The sequence below is a fragment of the Tyto alba genome, unplaced genomic scaffold (assembly GCF_018691265.1).
Source record: "Tyto alba isolate M040663 unplaced genomic scaffold, T.alba_DEE_v4.0 Super-Scaffold_1, whole genome shotgun sequence".
In the NCBI taxonomy this organism is placed as follows: Eukaryota; Metazoa; Chordata; class Aves; order Strigiformes; family Tytonidae; genus Tyto; species Tyto alba.
In genome coordinates this window covers 36353498-36367289 of record NW_024881261.1, presented here as the reverse complement: position 1 = coordinate 36367289, position 13792 = coordinate 36353498, and the positions used below count along the sequence as shown (strand labels likewise).

General features: G+C 37.3%; 1 protein-coding gene across 1 annotated transcript in view; it reads right to left on the bottom strand.

Annotated features, from left to right (window-relative positions):
• MYPN (myopalladin) overlaps positions 1-13557 on the bottom strand; it is a 49480-nt gene extending 35923 nt beyond the window's left edge. The window contains exons 1-3 of the mRNA XM_042788725.1: positions 12623-13557; positions 2208-2383; positions 603-654 (exon numbers count right to left, since the gene is read on the bottom strand). Of these exons, the coding sequence (XP_042644659.1) occupies positions 603-654; positions 2208-2383; positions 12623-13557 (1163 nt within the window). The remainder of the gene's footprint in view (positions 1-602; positions 655-2207; positions 2384-12622) is intronic.
• Positions 13558-13792: the final 235 nt, after the last annotated feature.

Here is a 13792-nt window from a genome sequence, read left to right as displayed (position 1 = left end):
TAAATGCACAGGGAACGGATTTCATTTAGGAAAAATAAAATTATTTCCCAGATGTTAGATTACATCTGACACTTTTTCTTTCTTTTTATAATTAAGTAGTCTTTTAGACCCATCATTTCAGTTTACTCTAGCTCATATGTATTAATTTCCTTATCTTAAATCTGAACAATCCATGTATAGCCATCTTCTGCGAAGAACTACACGATGTACCATATTTTCATCTGAGAAATTTTCCTACACACTTTTTCCAAGTCAGACACTTAAATTGGCATTTCTGTTGGGTCTGGTCAAGTGACATCTGGTTTAGTAAATTAATTTTAGTAGCTTAATCTTTAAGGTAACATATTTCTTCTTATGTTTAGTATTTAATTTTCAATTCTGAAGCTAAACTTAAAGACACACAAGCAAATGTGTATTTGTTCCATACTATTTGTAAAGCAAACAAACGAACACACTAACAAAACCCAACAAAAACCATCTGAACAAATTCCAACCAAAAACCTGTTGGAAGTTGCAAAATATTAATGGAAACTGAAATGTCTACACTTGTGGGGTTTTTTAACTGTAGGACATATGGAAGATGTAATTGATTTTAAACTTACTGATCCATTTCGTCTTTGATGATTTCACCTTCAGAGTCAGAAGAAGAGACTCCTGTAAAACAGGAAAAAGTAATCACTTAGCAGATGGGTTTCTGGAGAAGTTTATCTCTGAATGATACAAACCTTTATTCAAATTTCCTCTAGAGCCACCTAAGGGTATATATTACAAAGCTATGCCAAAACGAAAGTTCACATTGTAGTGGAAACAAACCAACGTTACATATTGTGTAAGATGCAGAACTGCTATTGACATAAGGCAAATCTGGGACAAGGTATGACTGAAATGAGGAAAACAGCATCCAAGAGTGAATGTTCACCTGGGTCTTGCTTGGGTTCTCTTTAAAATGCCACTAGTATGATTAAGTCTGTAATTGCTGTTGTGAATAAAGTGAGAGCTTTTTTTTCCTCAGACACCTGATGCTACCAGTTTTTTTAAAAAAGGGAAAAAAAAAAAATAGAGAGACCTGGAATCATAACTATTATTCTTAAACTAGTGCCTTGTAGCACAGTTTGGAGAAGATACTAGCTCAGTTTACCAACAGCTGTCTTACTGAGACATTTTACACTTCTGGTTCAGCCTTCACTGCATTTGGAATTTGCATTTTCAGTGTGCATCTCCATCAGCCATGGCTTCCATCCAACATCCACTGAGCTAGGTAAAAGCAGGCCTTGGCCCCAGTCTTGAGAACTAGTAAATCCCTGCGAAGCACAGACATCTCCCATTAATGTCAGGGGCAGTGCAGACACTAAAAAAGGATTCGTTCTTTCACTATCGGATTATAGACATGAAAGAAGATAACAGATGAGCAAAATTAACTTTGTGTTAAGTAGGTTAGGTGCTTTAATTTATGAATGGTCCTGCAGTTGTCAGTGGTGGTACTTGTAGTATGTTTCTCTGCCTGAGAAATGGAAAAAAAGACAAAAGGGAAAAAAAAAATCTCTATTTTTATATTAAATTTGTAATCCTGCTAGCACAATGATGGATGCAATCTAAAACCTTACCCAAGAAAGTGTTAAAAAGAAATAGAACAAAGAGACCTCTCTTAAGCTAAGCAGGTTATATTAAAAAGTATAAGGAGAAGGCAAAGAGACCAACATCTGCAGATATATATTCTGTTTTATTTACAGCATCTATTGTGCAAGTAAATTATCAAACTGCTGGCATATTTATTTTGGCTACAAGGTCCCAGTAGTGGGTTAGGATGAAACTATCCTTTATTCAGTTTGTAATAATGACTGTAGGGAAAAGGGTTTGAATAAGAATTAGAGACACAGTTTAGGTTCTTCTATTTCCATAGAATACCACAGACAAAACATATAAGGTGGCATCAGAATCTGAATATTTCTAGACTTCAATCTTGCAGTGAGATGTATAAAATCTCTGGGAAGCAACACAATAACATTATATGTAAAGAGCAGTTGCTTGTCTGAGGGTATTTTACAGAGAAATAATAAATATGTTAATAATGATGAAAACTGTTGACACCCTGCAATGTATTTTTTGTGACAAATCTATTACACCGTTAACATACAAAATACATAATTGTATCTTAATCCTGTATGACCAATTTCCACAAGCAATTTCCACAGCAATTCTAACTTTACCTTCTATGTAAATCTCCGCAGAAGTGGAGTCCGTTCCATAGATGTTTGAAGCAAAGCACGAGTAACGCCCTGTATCCTCCTCAAACGCTTCAACAATAATCAATGAGTGTTGATCACCCGACTGGATAATTTGAATGTCTGGTGAGTTTTCAAGCTCCTTCCCTTCACAGTACCACCTGCAAGGCAAAAAAATATTGTTTATTAATGCAAACAACTTGACAACTAGAATGACAATGTTGGAAGTCTTTCTGATGGTAAAATGGGTGAGTTTTAGACGGAAGATTCTGACAGCATACTGCAGGCAAGTGTTGAATCACCAGCCACAGGAATAAATTATTTATGGTTTTCATAATATTAAATTGCAGCAAATAATAGAGCTCCTTTCTTTGCAGTATTTAAACATACTAACTAGTTTATGTAAGTGACTCTAGCACATATTTTTCTTGTTATACAGATTTCAGTAGTAGGGCAGGAGAGCTCTGAATTTGGAATGCTATCAGTCCAGGTCTGAATTTCTCTTGAGGTATGTTCAGATCTGTGTTGTGCCTTAAACTATAGCAAAAAACCCCCAACCCCTAAGTAAACAAATTTCGCTCAAACTTGTGATTCCAAAGTTCATGTTGATTCAGAATGTGACTGAGATTTACTGTAATGTTGCTGTTTGTTTTGTCGTATATTTAAGACAATTTGATTTTTCTAAAAGATGGCATAAGTGTATCACAAGGAAAGAGAAGTGATCTACTACAATATAGAGGCACTTCCTTACAGGGACATGGCCAGTGAGATATCTGGACCTTGAATTCTTTTCTGTATCATATTGCTGTATTTAAAAGAGAAACCCAGCTACACATCCAGGATTATATTGGGCCCGTTAGAGACTTTATGCTCTCATCTAAGGCATTCCTAAGTCCCCCAGTGTTCAGAAGGGTTGTTTCAGCAGAAAATGGAGGAATTCAAGCAAAAGTCAAAGCAGGACCTGAAAAGACAGCTCCACAGGATGTGTTAATGATGGTAACCGTCAGCTCAACCTGAGAGCTGATAGGAGGGGAGAGCAGGCCTGATTGCTCTTGCTTGTTCATATGGAAAAGACAGAACAGAAAGAGAAAAAGCAGGTGGGTTTGCAGAACCAGAATGAAATTTAATAAGACAAACTAGGTTTTATAGAGAAGGTGTAGTACTATTTATAGGGATCCAGAGTTAAATGTTTGGAATAATACTCAGAAATACCTGTATTTTTAGATAACTAGGTAATTTTGAAAATCCAAACTGTGGTGCATTCATCTTCACCGTAACTTTTCTCATAAATATAGATAGATATAAAATGCTACAAAAATATTTGTATTTTCTGTTTACTGCTTCTTTCTTAACTGCATATGGTTGATTTATGAATCTTGTGCGTGTGTGGGTGGGGGCTGTCATACTGATAACATTTTTTATTCAATTGATTTTTTAAAATGAGTAATTGTTTCATCCATCTTTATATGGTAACTTGGCAAAAGTACCTGCTAGCTTTTGAGTGCATACAAATGATATCAAAGCAATGACAAATGTATTTACTATAATATATTGCAGCAAATAAGATTAGTTGTGGAAAGGATAACGATAGGTTTTTGAGTAATAAATTGTAATAATTCCTATTTCCTTGCTCATGCTATAAGGTAATTTGATAGATTTCCATCTCAGATACTTTAGAGAAACATTAAGAAATATGTTTGTTTAACCATTCAATTATATTCACCTCTTTGAAGCACAACTTTTTACAACATTTTGTGCTACAAATTGAGCATGAAGAAAACCCCAAATTAGTATATTAGAAAAAACCAAACCTATAAGACAGCCCATACCAATGGGAAACCAGAATTTAATAGAAGTATAATGTAGAATTGAAAAAGAAGCTTAAAAAGACTATGAAGTATGAAGGAGTACAAATATGGAACTTAAATGCTGATTACATAGCTAAGAAGTAAACCATGCACAGTTTGTGCACCGTCAGCCCTAGCTGTCCAACATGGCTTTCTTAAAGTAGCCAGGGCATTCCCCAGTCCCCTTTGAGTTGCACATTAGTGTAATCTGTAGCTGTACAGTCAACTGACTTGAATGTACAGCTTGGAAAGCGTACAGGTCTGCCTGTTATGGAGGGAAGCTCGCGCACTGTGGAATGAATCATACTGCTTAACACAATTTCCGCTTTTAGAAAGGCAAACCTCTGTAGCTAGAGAGCTAGAACTTAAGGGGCTTTGTTCATGTCTACATCTGCTTGGTTATCCTCTTTTGCAAGCCCCCCACTGTAACAGGAATTGAAAATGGGTCTAAGAAAATTACTTTTATGAATTTAACATTTCCAATTGCAATGGGAAGTCATGTAGTATCATGTTAAAAGAGTATGCCAGTAGGGTGCAAAATGTCCCAGGTCTCTTCCCTGACATTTCACTGCTGAAGTACAGCTTTGTTTCACTAAAATACATCCACATCCTTGTTGCAGGGTTTTGCCAATGAGAAACTGGCACTGCTTGATGCAAAGAACTTCAACCAAAGTTACTAATTTCTATTCCATTTGAGCCTTAGGGCTCTGATAGACAAGCTCTTGCAGATCTGGCAGCAGTACTTTAAAATGCTAAAATCCTGATGCTGGCTTCTTTGCTGGAGGTTTCTTGCTCTGAAGCAAGGAGGGCAGGTTCAAAGGTGCTCCCAGCCCCAGCTGCCCCAGTTCTAGTCTAATGAGAAATGGGTTTGTGCCAGGACAACAGACGTGGATCCAGGATAACTGAACCATACAAATCCTCCTATCTATCACTTTTGGTAAGTGTTAACTGTAAAAGAAGGGACTGGGCAGTCAAGAGGCTGCAGCTGCATCTTAAATTGCCACAGATGTTTACTTGAACTCAACGTGAGCCACAAGGTTAAGGGAGTATTTCTCTGTCCCTTTGAAGTATGAATTAGTTAATTTCCTAGGTTTTCTACCACTCTGGTGGGCAAAATGAGATGTTCTGAGGAACTTTCTGTCAATGGACAATCTGCCTCGGAGATTACTTTACTCCAGGATAGCTTTCAGCAGCCACTCATGCTACTTCTCAAACCTCAGTGGAACTTGTTTAAGGTGCTTCACGATACAATTATAGACAGCATTCTGGATATTAACCAAACCCATACAACATGCAGCACCTTTGGAAATGTAAGAGACAGCTGATATCATACAAATGGGAGTAATAACATCAGCACATATTCTAGGATGCCAGGTGAGCTTGCACATGTAAAAAGATAAATAAGAACTTACAGGGTGTTCTGGCTCAGACTACAAGTCCACCTATCCAGCATGCTGTCTTGACAATGGCCAGAAGCAGACACTTACGGAAGACTATAAGAACAGAGCGAATTTATGCGTGTATGTATATTCATATATATCTCCAGTGTATCTAATCATTATCTTTTTTAGAAGGTGTGAAGCAGCACTTAAAAATAATTTTTAAAAGATGAAATCTCTGGTCTTCAAATGATTATTTACAAACTACCTCTCTTTTAAATGATTTCACTATTGCAGTAGCATTACCATTATTTTCTAGTAGATTAGTTTGTATAGTTCTTCACTAACATGTAGTTCGCAAATCCTGCTTTTTATATGTCACCTTTATTTTGAAAGAATTGGTTTACACTTCCTTTCAAAATACATTCCCTTTAAAAATAATGATCTTTCTAGCTTTTTCTCATAGAGATATAGTGTTCATATTCCATCATAGTCCAGTCAGGAACCTTCAGATCCTCTAATACAAACCTCTTCAAACAGGAAGAACGACTACATCAATTTTATGCTTTGTCCTTAATGACTTGCCCAAATCTGGTATTTTCCCCACTAATAATGAGATACAGTGGGGGTTTTTTGACTATCTCCCCAGAAGCGCATATCACATTTGCTTTTCTGTTCAGTGATGACCTTATAAACATGTAGATACAGACACCATAGCTAGTAGCGGGGTCATTGGTATCCGGAACAAAAACATCCAGTGCCTGGGATAAAGGAACAACTTTACCATGAGTAAGGAGAGGGAAATGTTTAGCAGTCCCAAGGGAGAAGTATGGTAATGTGCATTACAGGGTTGATTGAAAAGGTCCTTTGAAATTGATTAGTGCCATGTTTAAGTTCCAGGCCAGGAAATTATATAGGATTCCTGTGATCCCAAAGGGGGATATTTTTTTTATTCTACGTACAATATGGCTTATTCTTTTGCTGTTTCTAAGATTTGCAATTGGTGATAATTGACAATGGTCACATTTTCAGGAGAGAAGACCTACGGTTCATGCACAGTTGTATGACTATAAGTACAAATTGGGTATATGAATGTACAAGTTGCCTTTTAGGCGTGTAATTCATGTAGGCAACTGTGTACTTTGGGATGTGAGTCATGGCACTTACTCATGTCTTTTTATATACCTACCTCATGCCTCTTCCTTATAATGCAGCCTTGTTTTAGCATGTTAGCTTTAGCAGATATGAAAAACTATTAAAGAGAATACCCGTGTTCTATAATTTGATCTCATTTTCAGCAACATCTTTTCAGAACATTAAAATAGCTGACATAGTATAGTGATGATATATTTTTGTGTCCACTCAAATGTGGCTCCTCACTCAAGTGACACATAAACCAAAACACATTACATGAAAAGCTGTGATATAATCACCAGTAAGATATAAGAAGTCTTTGTGTTATTACTGATCAGCTTTCCCAATTAACCTGTTGTGTTTGTGTAGAGATAAGTCTTTATGGCATGCCTTTGTGAGAAACAGTTCTAATTTCCTATAAGCAAATTTAAAAACACCATGTAAGCTATTTCTTCCAGTTGTTTTAGTAGTAAGTGAGTAGTATATTCCTTTAGCAGACTCAGACAGTGAAGCAGGATTGAGTCAATTCTCTTCTTTACAGTTATTTTTCCCTTTGACTAGTCCAAAATCTGCAACATAAGGGATTTAAAACTTCAGAAATAAACTTCTGTTTCAAATCTGTATTTAGTTCTCCTATGCAATGTGTTCTTTAGTTATTATTTTCACCATAATGTTAAAATATTTTGGGATTAAGCCAAGAAAAAGAGCATGCTACATGTGTGTTATCTCTTTGCAGTGCTTATAAATGGAAAACTATTCTCTCTTGTGAAATTAAGCTTTAGGTAAATCTTTGGTATGGCTATATCTACTCCTTGCTTATTAACATTTTATTTTATTCTTACCATCAGAATGTTGTACGTGGTAGCAATGAAATGTCAGTTCTAAGGGGAGTTCTGACATTGAGATACGTGGCATGACTGAAGTAGCAATACTCTCTGTCACTGACATTTCATTCCTGCCATGAATTGTAATGATAGCTTCGTCATACAAGGCAGGTTCACATTAAGCACTAGCAGCGTCATCCTCTGTGCCAAATTCATCCCAGGTCTCAATCCATTGATTTGACTGGAGTTGCATGTAAGAGAAATTTGGCTCTCTAGACTTTGAGCACTAAAACAGATAAATGTTTTCATTTGGCATCCAGAAGGAAAAAAACTTAATCATTCTTAAGTGGCTTCAGAGTCTCTAAAAATCTGTGATTAGTTGCAGATCTAGTCTCCTTAAACAAAGCAGCACTAAAATGCACTTTTTAAGCTTTGTGTGCCTATGTTAAAGAATGTTTTCATGGAAACCTTATGACATACAGCCTGTTTTTAGAACATCAAATCCTCATGACACTTCCAGGATAGCTGTGTATGCCAAACCATGCAATGTGATTCATAAGTAAAATTAACCTAGGAGTGATGTGCCAAACAGTTTGGAAAAATGTAGGCACCTCTGAACTTGAGGGAATAAGGAGTGCTCTCTTCACAGAGAGGAGTGAATGTCACACCTATCATTACACATACAGAAACAGAGCTGTAGAAGGAAGCATGAGAAGAAGGTCACCAAAGCCTTTAACACTTTGGAAATATGCTACACACTTCTCTTAAATGCAAATTTCTAACCTGCAGTATAGTCAGAGTAAAGTAATCAATCAATAACTTTAGTAGTGCTCTTTAATAGAGAGCTAATGTTTGAGCTAGCTAGAGGCCCATATACTATAGTATCAATCCTTGTTTGTCTCTTCTATGACATTGCATTCAGCAGATGATACTGAAAATGGGTAACTTTTCATTGAAACTTCTTTCTAGATAGGTAGGCTTAATAAGCGTCCTCTGACCATGTGGCTTTGTTACATCAAGGCTGAGTTATCTCGAAAAGCAGCTGGATGGGTCTGTCTGTATTCAGCCAAGCAGGATTTAGCTTTCCATATAGTGATGTTTCAGATCAGTTCCCAGTTTCTTCTTTTGCTCCACCATCCAGTTTTCTGTCCCTCAATGAGCTCTCATATACACCAGATAGGTACCTACCAAGCCTGTAAATTATACTGCTTTATCATTGCCAGTGATATTTTCACCCTGATCCATCGTGAATGTCATTTACACCATTTTTTACATCATCAATTTTGTTTTGTACTGTATTGCTTTCAAACATGGTAACTGTCTGTCATATTTTCCAGTCCTTTCTGTTCCTGTGATGAGCTTCTTTCTAAATCTCCTGTCTCTAATTTCTCTCTTACAATCTCCATTACATCAGTTTAACCGTCTGATTGCTCCTAGTGTTGACTGAGAAACTACATTACAGAGCTTGTTGAATCTTGTTCTTGTTTCACAATTCTCTGGGTTCCCACAGCACCACTTCTATGTCCTAAGTGTTTATATTATAAGCATTATAAGTAACTTGGAATTCCCTTCTGTGGTTAGGAAGTCCATTTTAAGTCAAAGGACGCAGGCAAGCATGCACTAGCACATGTGTGTCCAAAAGATGCTGGTTTCCTGAGCTTTGTCATTCAGCTAAATTGAGGGAAGAAGGAATCGTGCTTTGAAGCCAGTCAGCATTAAGCTTTCTTTCATCAACTGATTTTTCTATCTCTCTTGCTTAACTGTTAGAATTCTCTTCTTGTCCAGCTCCACAGATACTGAACTAACTCACCATGAACCTCAGAAAACTGTTACCCTCAAAGCAAGATGGTTGCCAGTTCTGAGCCTAGTCCTGGATAGAGTTGCACAGCTATGGCCAACAAGATGCTTCCTTCACTATTATGGAAGCTTTGCACAGCAGATCAAAGACAAGCAGTATTTTTAGTAAAAAAACCCTTCATTCTCATGGTCCTTATGGTTAATGGAACACATACCCTAAAGTACGTTATATATTCTGGTTTCCTCATGCTGTAGCAGTGACTAAAAAGGCCATGATCACTGTAAGCACATGCATATTTATCACTCAGGCAAGTGAATTTTTTTACACTCTTTCCTAGTGTTACTCCTACACATTGGTAGAGTTGAAAGACTCCTGGATGAACAGGGCAAAAGTTTTGTTAGCAGTTACAATCAGGAAACTGTTCAAGCAGCTAACATTCCCAGATTTCCCCTTAATACAGCACATACATACACACACACACACACACAGAAGGGGAGAGGGAGTTCAAACTTACCCCCTTGTGATTTATCTTTTCTTTGTTGGTTTAAATTGTGAAACTGAAAGCTGAGCCTGATATTTTTCTTGAGTTTGTCTGCTTGGGACTGACTTTCCCTATGGGACTTCTTTCTCCTTGTCCCTAATTCCCCTGGCCTTGGGGCATCAGCGTGTGAGTTTTGGACTTCTGTGTTAGCTCCTCTAAGACCGTGATCTGTCTACAAGCATAAGTCAGTAAACCAAGTGTGCATTTCTGTTTGGAGCGGTACAGTGCCTGACAGCAGTGTATTATCATTGGAAAGGTCTGATGGATGCTTATTCTATAAAAGTGTAACAGCTCCTGTAGTGACTGTCATTCACATAAGTAGCTTATTTTGTTATTTAAGATAAACAAAATCAAATGTTGAAATAGAAATTTCAGTGCAAAAGCTTCAGTTTTGTTGGGATGAAAACAGACCCAAGTTACAAAGGTAGCTCTCATCCAATTTTGTGGAATCAAGCAGTCCCTGGATTGGGTGCATAGGCATCCTGGCCATCCCTGGATACTCCATGGGATGAGTCATTGTTCCTGGGTTCTCCGATCTGCCCTTGCGAGCGGTGAGTTTATAGTGTCAGCTTCTAATTCAGATAGTTGTTAAATGCCTAAACTTGGCATGAACACCTTGTCAGTTCTGTGTATATGTCAATGGCATGGGCATGATGTGCTGTTATAAGGATGGTGTTGTGGCCTTCTGGAGAACTACATAAAATTAACTTTGTGCACTGGAGTGTATGTTTATAAACAAGCAATTTAGTGTTCACCTTTTTTTAATATAAAGCGAGACAGACTAAGTTTGTGTACGTGTCTATATATGTGAGAGAAGATTATTTCAGTTGTTTTCCTTGTGTTATAAACTACGAATGATGAGAGAAAAAAAAAAGTTATTTCTCATGTCCAGGGATGCTACTGACATTTTTAATATAAAAAAAATTTATCAAGACAAGTGCCTGGAGTAGTAAGTCTCAAAGTCTTTATAATCAAGAGAAGTCTTCAGAGAGTGTTACTAATATCTAGGAGGTGATGATTTCCTGTCTGTTTTCTGTCAAAACCCCTCAAATTTCTGGCACCCTTGTCTTTTAATCAGACTCCTCTATGAATTTAAGGGCTGAACACAATACAACATTTTTAATGGCAATAACCTTCACCAAGGGGATGCCTCAAAATTGTTAAAGCAGTGAGTTTAGACATGAAGCATAGTAGAAATCATATTCTTTCCAAACAAGGTATTTCCTCCAGCTTTAGAACAGATTCCTCTTCTATAAACAAATCATTTAGTCCTTTGGAAGTTCACACTCCTGTCGTGGAGAAGAGACCCTGTGTGGCACCACAGTCAAGGTCTTGGTAGGGACTGAGAACCTACATGTTACTGCTGAAAGCACTAGAGGGGCAACATGGTCTGGCAGTCACAATTCAGGGATCCTATGAACTGGGTAACTTCTTGTCTTCATGACAAGGCAGTTCATAACAAGAGGATTCATTTGTAGATCCTTGTTCCTGTGTACTTAATAGTGCACTGTAAAAGCTTCTTCCTTCTGAAATATTAGCAGCTGACATGCCAAAAGTCCAAGGGAGTGGAAGACAAAGATTCTTTACCACAAAAATCTTTGGAGCTTTTGTCTTTGGATGTTGAGATAGTTTTCATTTGATGATTGTGCCTACTAGTTCAGTGAGAAGGATGATATAAGGTATTGACTGCAGTAGAAGTGGTAGTAGTGCTGTACTCAGCATTTTGAACTATATAAGGAAGACAATGAGTTGACAACTGGAAAAAGCGGACCATCTCTGAAGCTGAGAGTCCTTTACTTAAATGCTGAAGATGCAAATAGTTCTTTTCAATATATAGAAAAGCAACACAGATTTTAAAAATGCCTGTAAAAGGATAGGCAATCATCTAGACTAAGGGTAACTATTTATGATACTGCAGATATTAGGATGCAAAAATGTATGGTACATCTCTAAAAGATGGATGGAGTTTTTCTTTCTATTGGATTGGTACAGTCCCAGCAAAGGAAATATAATTCCACCACTGTAAGTGGGAGGTAAATTTGACTAATGAGCTCTATATGAACAAATTTAGATTTAGAAATGCTGATGAGATCTAAGAATTTTCAAGATAAATTTAAAAGTTACAATAATCTGTTTCTCATTTCACTAATGTCATTGATGAATAGGGTGTAGCTTTTTCACATTTCCTTTCATCTCCAGTGATCTTTGCAAATGTTACTTATTTAACTTTCAAAATCCTCATAGATACAGGTGAAAACAGAAGCATCAGAATTAACAGGCTAGTCGCAGAACATGAGTAAATATCAGTTATTAAGGGTATCTTACACTTGATAAAACAGAAGTGGTTTTTCTGAAGTCACAGCAGAATCTTTGTCAGAATCTGAACTAGAACTGTAGTGCTCCTGGTTATTTGTATAACAACTTAAATGAACTCCTTTCCTTTCTGTTCATGTATGCGTGGTTTTGGTTTATAGGATCCTGTATCCACTCATCTCAAATAACTTCAGACATAAGCATGAGTTTTCATGGCCATTGGTGGTTTTAGCCAGTTTACACAATCAATCTTCATTTCCATAAAGATAACTAACATGTCTGACTAGGGAGTTAGCACTTTCTTTAATTATGGAAGTACGGTATTTAAAAACAGTTCTCAAATTCAAAGAAAGTAATGCGTCCCAAAATATGTTGTCTTAAAATATAAGTAACTCCTTGTATGATTTAAAGAAAGCAATTTTTTTTCTTAATTGATATTAATAACCAAGATCAAGAGACTTCTGCTACAGATTACTGAAACATATGCATCAAATTATCTGGAAAGAGTAAGGCATATGCCTACTGTTACAGAAATACAGAATGACAAGTGCAGAATATGTTTACCTGACTTCAGGTGCTGGGATTCCTACCACAATGCAGTCCAATTGCACTTTGGTTCCTTCAGGAACTTCCCTGCTCTTCAATTTTTGGGTAAAGCGTGGTGGTTGTCCAATAGGCTCATCAGAATACACAGATGCAGACTCTGACTCAGTTTTTAGCTCTGCACTTGTTAACTGATTGATAGATGCCAAGTTTGCTGCCTGTTGATCATCTGTTTGTTCAAATGTTTTCTCTGCTTTTTTTTCCAAATCTTGAGGTGCTGGAATGGAAAGCCTTTCTCTGTTTTCTGGTGTGCTAGATGGGCTAGAGCTACCTTTCTGAGTAGGCTTATTCTTGGAATCAGTTTTGCCTCTGTAGTTTTTGCATGTTCGGGGTCTTATTCTTTCAGAGTTGTGAGCTTTGAAAAGCGAGGAGAGCTCCTCAATAAAATCTGCTGCCTTGTTTAGGAATTGCTTTTTCGATTCTGATTCAGAAGGGAGATGTTTCTTTAGATCTTGAGAACTCGCTTTGGAGCCCTTTGTGTTTCTGACATGGTCCTGACAAAAGTTTGAGTGCAGGCCATTGTCTGACGTTTTCAGAGCTGTAGACTGGGCCATTTGTTTGTGTTTTCCTGTGTTTTTCAGCTGATCTGGGGGTTGCTGTGAATGTGCCTGAAACTCATCCAGTTTAGTTTCCAGTGGATTCTGATCAATAGCTTGTCTTGCCAGGTTTACACTTTCATTTAGCTCCTCTTGGCTCAAAAAGGCAGAGAGATCTGGAAGGTCATCTTGGGCAGCTACCTCATCTGCATCACCAGAAGAGTTGCCATAATGGAAATTATGAGAAGCTGGTTCTGATCTGCTTCTTTCACTCTTCCCTTGATGTTTAGTTTCAGCTAAGTAACTTTCTCTCAGAAGTTGAGATATTGAAGTTGAGGATTCTAAACTGTCGTCTTGCATGCTGCCAACAAAAAGGACAAATAGGACCACACCTTATCAATCGCAAATTTTTTGACTGCACACAATTACAGGCTTCTGAAAAGCAGAACACACCATTTTCAAAGTGCATCTGTGTGACGGATATTAACTTGTAGGTATGGCCTTGTTTTAAAGGCCTGCTTCTGTACATAGCCCCAGATATATTGCTGTTACCCAGCAAAATTCATCTTTTATCACTTTCTAGCATTGGTGGCCT